Source organism: Python bivittatus, unplaced genomic scaffold, assembly GCF_059951505.1.
Source record: "Python bivittatus isolate LINGU-HERP-01145 unplaced genomic scaffold, Pbiv_v1 ctg000340_np1212, whole genome shotgun sequence".
NCBI lineage: Eukaryota > Metazoa > Chordata > Lepidosauria > Squamata > Pythonidae > Python > Python bivittatus.
In genome coordinates this window covers 31668183-31674693 of record NW_028277056.1, presented here as the reverse complement: position 1 = coordinate 31674693, position 6511 = coordinate 31668183, and the positions used below count along the sequence as shown (strand labels likewise).

The following is a 6511-nucleotide window of genomic DNA, read 5'->3' as shown; positions in this document are numbered from 1 at the left end:
AGACAACCACGGGAAAGGGGGCTCGACTGCTCTCGCCCCGCCTGACGCTGGCCCGTTCCTTTTATTGCGCAAGCACAGACTCGCGTAGGCGATCGCTGCTTCGGTATTTAAGAGAAACGATCTAACTGCTTTGGACTTTGCATCGCTGTTCTGTGCTGTATTGCCAGGTGGGCCATCTCCTTCCTCCGATGCTTTGATTCTTTCGCTGCATTCTTCATCTTTAGGTCTCCTGCCTAAACTGGAGGGGATAATTCCGTTAAAGGATCATTAAATATATTTCTAATCCGCTCACTAACTCTTTATGGAGGTACTTGGGGCCAAGTAAACAAACGTATTCAATTCCTGGTTATTAGTAAACAGGCTATGGAAAGCCAAAGAGCAGGTTTTTCAAACTACATTGCTAAAACACTGGTAGTCCCTAAACAATCTGTGGAGAAGACAGTCCTGAGTGCAAGCTGGATAGCACACGACATGTGCTATCCATTCAAACGTCATGATTTCAGGATCTCTTCCTCTTTTTTTAATGCTGCTTCATGACAGGCCCTCTGGATTTAAGAATGATTAAAAATGAATTCAGTGACCAGGTTGATACATGGCACTTAAGCCACAACTGCCACAATTTGCATAACAAACTAAGTTTACAAACCACAATGTGAGCCAAGTACTATAGTGCAGCTAAGCATACTTAAGCCCAGCCACGTTTTACAGAATCTCACAAGTATTCTCAGTGGCATGAGAGAAAAGCACCTGCTTGACTAAGATATACCAAAATATTGTTTTGTCTTCAGAATAAAGTTTAAGATGTGGAGAATCATGACCAAAGTATTTATATTAAGAAAATGTGAAGAAACAGAAACTAACCATGAGCATTGTTCTTCTCCTTCACCAAAATCAAGCAAAGCAAAACTGCCACTTTAGAAAATGCAGTTTCAACATCAAACTACCATTTGAAACTTTCCAGCCCCTGGGTATGTACTGGGGCTCACAAAAAAAGTGAATATACTACTTAATCATAAAGCAAATCAATGACTTACAAGCATCTCATAATTCAGAATACATTTATTTTATTACATCAAAATAAATTACTTCCAAATGCAAATTTTCAAAAATTGAAGCATGCAGATTATATTTTTAACCCACATTATAAAATATATATTACACTCAGATCAAGCTTTCTGTAAATCACAGTTCCTGGCTGAGCAAATTGCCATGATCAAGCATGTAATCATGTTGCCTATTTGCATTCTAGAGAGCGTTTCATGGACATTTTTTTAAACAAAATCTTTTTAAGAGTGTTTTCCGTAGTGCTCCCCCTCTTCTCTTTTTGGCAATGACTTGGAAGCTTTTAAATTCAGTAACAAATTACGTGGCTTTGAAGATATCGTATCTGTTTGAAGATATCATTGTTTATAAACAGTGATCATTTTATCAATACTGATTTTTTCATCTGCTATGATTAATAAGGCCATGCTTTTATTTTCAGATTTAACTATACTTACATTCAAGATAATAAAATTGTGCTTACGTAAAAGTAGAATTCATTGATCTCAATAAAAAATTGGCATGTTAAAGATTACAGCCAAAATATTAAATCTGTTTGTAGAGATATATATTTATGTAGACTGCAAACACACACACAAGGAATAAATACCAGATTCATATAACATTAATCACAAGTAGAGTTTTGCTTAGAGGAAAATGAAATAAAAAAACACAATTTAATGCACAATTAATTTTTTTAAAAAAATAGAGTGCACTTATACCCTTCCTAAAAATCTGTTCTAAACTCTCCTCAAATCTTCTGCAACACATTTGGGATAGGTGAAAGACAGAGAAAGAGAGAACTGACGTCTCTTGCATCAGCAGAGGAAGACCAGCATTGGATTCCACTTAAAAGTTGTGCTAAACAGAGGATATAGGAGGAAAAAGCATCTGCCTCAGAACACATTATGTACCATGGGTTATACTACTGCTATAGAACAATATAATTTTCTTGATCTCTTTGCAAGTTGGAAAAAAGATACTTGTGCATCACAATTCCATTTCCCCCCTTTATTGTGAGCCAGAAAGCAGAGTTGGGTCTTTGGACATATAGGGGATATATCAAAAACAGGAGAGCAGGAAAAATATGTGTTCATCTTCTCTACATATTCCCTTCCCATTGCTTATTGCAACAATATACATCTTGTTCCCCTACAAAAGGGTTCATGGACCATGCTAGTCATGATTTAACTAAGTTTTCTCAAAAAAGTCTTAATTTGTTTTGTTCACTTATCATGCTAAGCCCTAAATTGTGTACAAACAACAATGGATGAATGCCCAAACACGCAAATCCGAAACTAAACAAACCATACTATGACTCAGCATATAAACTGAAGCAGTGAATATTAATGCATTTATCTTAGGATGAGTTTGACTATATAAATTTGAGTTTTTTAAAGTAATGTATCAACTTTGTCTCTCTTATATATTCAGTAAGAATCCAATGACAATTTGAATCAATTAACAATTGCATTGTTTTGTTAATTTGAATATTCTCATATATTCCTTCCCAAGATAAAAGCAAGTGTACTTTTCCTCACTATAATGCTGTAACCTTTTCTGCTAACAAACAAAAATACCACTCATAACCATAGGAAATATTCAAAATGTCATAAAACATGTTTATATCCTATGCAAGGAATGTACTTGTGCAATAAACTATGCAATATGTAAAAGCTGAGAAAGCTTACCCACTTGTACATATTCCAATGTTATGAGTGTTAATGTATTTTTGATTTTACACATTGACATAGTATATATACACTTAAAGAGTTCATGAGACCATTTGAAAATTGGTCTCATGAACTCTTAAGACTTGCAAAAGATGTCGCTTTTTCAATATCTTTTTCAAGTATATTGCAGCAATATATATATCCATGTATCAATACCTACATCAAAACACAGAAATAGTAATTTCCTCACAATCACAATGCATTCCTTTTAACTTCACAATTTTTTATTCACAACAGGAAGAAAAAAAAAACGTTTATCCTGTATTTATTCCAATACACAATGAACAATTGTGCTTGATTGGACCAAAATAATTATTTGCACCTCTCCAAAACTCCAAGTATGGAGTCCTACTTAGTTTCTATAGAACAGACAATATTATTTAGCCAGCTACAATGCAAATGTACATGAACATACTGTTTATAACTAAGAGATGCAAACATTAAGCCTTACAAAGACACAGATATAAAGTTCAAGAGAAACAACAGGTGAAATAAAGATCTTTTAAATTCCATCTGTTTAAGTGCATGTTTAACTTCTCCTTTGAAATAATATTTTCTAAAGAATAAGTCTGCAATGTTCCTGGTATTTTTAGATTTCTCCCTCCAAAAAAGAATAAGCTTTTAACCACTTGTCTCTATAACAAGCTTAAGCAGTATATTGGACTTATGCTACTTTTGCATACAGAGATTAATTTTATATGGACTATGAACAATATATACATGTATATATTGAACATGTATATACTGTATACATATATGCATTCTATGACACTTTACAATAAAGATAGAGAAAATGATATGTGAATGACCAAAATATTTTAATGAAATGGGTCATCCTGAGGGAAGGCAGCTGTGGTAAAGTTTAAGATCCCTTAAGCAATACTTCAGTTAAAACAATTTATTCTACTCTTTGTTTCCTAATTTAAGGTTGACAGTATAAACTCTTCAATTCCAAAACAGAGTATCAAGCTGAAGTTAAATTTGACACGATAAACCTATCTCTGTATTTGGCAAAATAATTTCTCAAGGCAATATTTGCAATTGACTCATTAAGCTAAGAACAGTATATACTTGATTTTATACTTAAACATACTGGGGACAAAGTCACAACTTCTCAATATTCCAGAATTTATGAATAGAAAAATATTTATTAGTGACAGTAATTATTATTATTATTAATAATGAAAACATACATTCAAAGCATTTACTGGCAGAAACATGGTGTCTGCAAAGAATAATTTTTGCTTTCTTCATCATTACACAGTGAAGCAATAGAACACAGGCATTCTCCATGAGTGCCAGAATGAATATCAGTAACTATACTAAAATATGGTGATAAGCAGCAGCCAATCCTCCCTTGAGTAGCTAGAAAACACAACCACTGGCTTCTATGTCTTAGTAATCTACCAAGCAGATATGGCATTAGACAATTACTCTGTACAGTTTTAGCAGCCATAGCCATGTAATGCTGATCCACTTTAAAAAAAAAAAAACTTCATTTCGTTGTTACTTAATTATAAAATTGAGCATATACTGTCTTAAGACACATTCTGGCCTTGGTAAAATGGGCAAATTGTTTCTATTGTTATGAGAATGCAGTGTGAGAGGTTGACTCCTCTCCCTCCTCTTCAGATTCTGAAAGACAGGTTTTGCTGCATCATGTTTTTTAAAATTTTCCCACTTGTTTGCCCATTTGTTTTGGCAAATGAAACAGAGAAAAATGACATCATAAAAATAGTCCTCTATGATAACAGGCTGGGCTAGGCTGTAAGGAACTCAATAGTCATGTTTGTAGAAAAAACATATTGTGTATTGGTGAATAAACTGTCTTGCACTGTTAAGAAACAAAATGATCTATACATGGAGCAAGAGTAGCAAATGAAATTTCCAAGCTACAACTTAGTACCTGAGTGTCAGCATACATTTTCATACTGTTAATTAATCAATTTTATATTAACTGTGTATATGTTGTGTGGCCAGTGGGGCTAATAGCACTTCAGATTTGAAGGCAAAAAGATGCTTCAAACTATGCAGGGGTGCAAAGATAGCATTTGCCTACAATTCTTTAACCTGAAGTCTGCTTTAAGGAGTTGCAGACAGGTGCCATGCTTGTGCCTTCATATCTAAAGTTCTGCATACTGCCCTTATTCCTCAAATTAAATATTTATATTTCTCCCTGTGAATATTACAGTAAGAATGCATGCTTTATTTAGTTTGGCTACAATAACAGCAATGTGGAAAGTACTTAGAGTCTTCAAAATTGTATTTCATAAAAATCTGTTATAACCAAATCACATAAAATGTAAGTTACCATGTCTATTTGAACCTAACTTGATATAGTTTAATAGAGTATCAGTCTAAAGTTAGAGGATTAGCAAACCTCTTTATGACCCATGTTTTAAAAGTAAAGGGACCCAAGTCTCCAAAAATGTATAGAAATTTGCCTAATAACAAAAAATGTTAATTTGGCTTTTAAATTGTTTCTGTACGTCTATGCTTGCTATACAGATAGCCTAGCATAAAGTGTCTACAATGAAGAATCACAGTCTGTCTCTTTTTTTTCTGCCATTTTGTCATTCAGATTGAATGTGTCAATTCCTTCTTCTGCTAATGCAAATGCATCTTGAGAGACTGGTACAGCATTGCATAAGACATCCTGGTCTTCTGATGAAACAGCTCCATGGGTCTTACAATTTTCTGTTCCGTTGCTGCAATTTGTCTTTTCATCAGAATCATCTAGTTCTTCAACTGTTTTTAAATACTGTTGGAGAAGAGTACTGTTCTGATTATTGTTCAAGCTCTCTTTACAATATTCCTTGTGGTCAACTGGGATCTCCTCAGCATCAGAAGGGCATCCTGAAAGAGAATCTTCACAGGGTTTGACTGTTTCCAGAGAATTCCCTAAAAAGCCTTCATTTGTTTCTGTCAAATGTTTTTCAGAGTTCTGCAACTCATTAAGGATATTTTGGTCAGACACACAGGAATGGAAGCCTGAATCAGGAAATTCTGGTAAACATTTCTGATGACAGGTTTCAGCAGATGAACCTAACCAGGTTGAACTATCAATAGGAGAAGGTTCTTGATTTATTCTAGATGACTGTATTAATAATTCATGTGGACCCAGAAAGCTAGATGCAGGAGTATCATTTTGCCAGATATTACTTAGATGTTGGTTTACTGAAAGCTGCCATTCCTGGATAGATTTAACCTATATATACCACAAAAGAAAAAAGTTATAATATTTAATTTCATATGTAATTGCATAATTGTAATATGTCATTTGAGCATGAAACTGAGCAAACTCAGGGAGGCAGTGAAGGACAGGAAGGCCTGGCGCAATATGGTTCATGGGGTCACAAAGAGTCGGACACGACTTAACAACTAAACAACAACAAACAACAACAACAACAACAAGTCATTTCACATAAGAGAGAATTAACTGGGTCAACTGTAAAACACAGTAAGATTTCAAGAGAATGTTCTAGTTTTTATTGATAGAAAGTGAGCAAACTATTTAAGAAAACTATATTTACCTGATCCCAAAGGAATTTGACAGCTTCCTCTTGCACAATTCTTTGAAGCTTCTCTTCATTTTTTTCTTTTCTTAACCTGCAAATGATTTACATATATATATATATATACAGCTTTAAAAGTGGTACCACTTGGATCACCATTTTGATCACCACTTTTGCCACAATATAACTATTTACTGCAGTAAGAATAGATTCTGTCCAAGA

At 34.0% G+C, this 6511-nt stretch overlaps 1 protein-coding gene across 2 annotated transcripts in view; it reads right to left on the bottom strand.

The window, feature by feature from the left end:
• Positions 1 to 954: 954 nt before the first annotated feature.
• The window catches only part of CEP97 (centrosomal protein 97), a 30012-nt gene continuing 24455 nt past the window's right edge, over positions 955 to 6511 (bottom strand). For both annotated transcript variants that reach the window (XM_007429283.4, XM_088140826.1), the window contains exons 10-11: positions 6308 to 6383; positions 955 to 5982 (exon numbers count right to left, since the gene is read on the bottom strand). In XM_007429283.4, coding sequence (XP_007429345.1) covers positions 5302 to 5982; positions 6308 to 6383 — 757 coding nt within the window. In that variant the 3' untranslated portion in view covers positions 955 to 5301. The remainder of the gene's footprint in view (positions 5983 to 6307; positions 6384 to 6511) is intronic.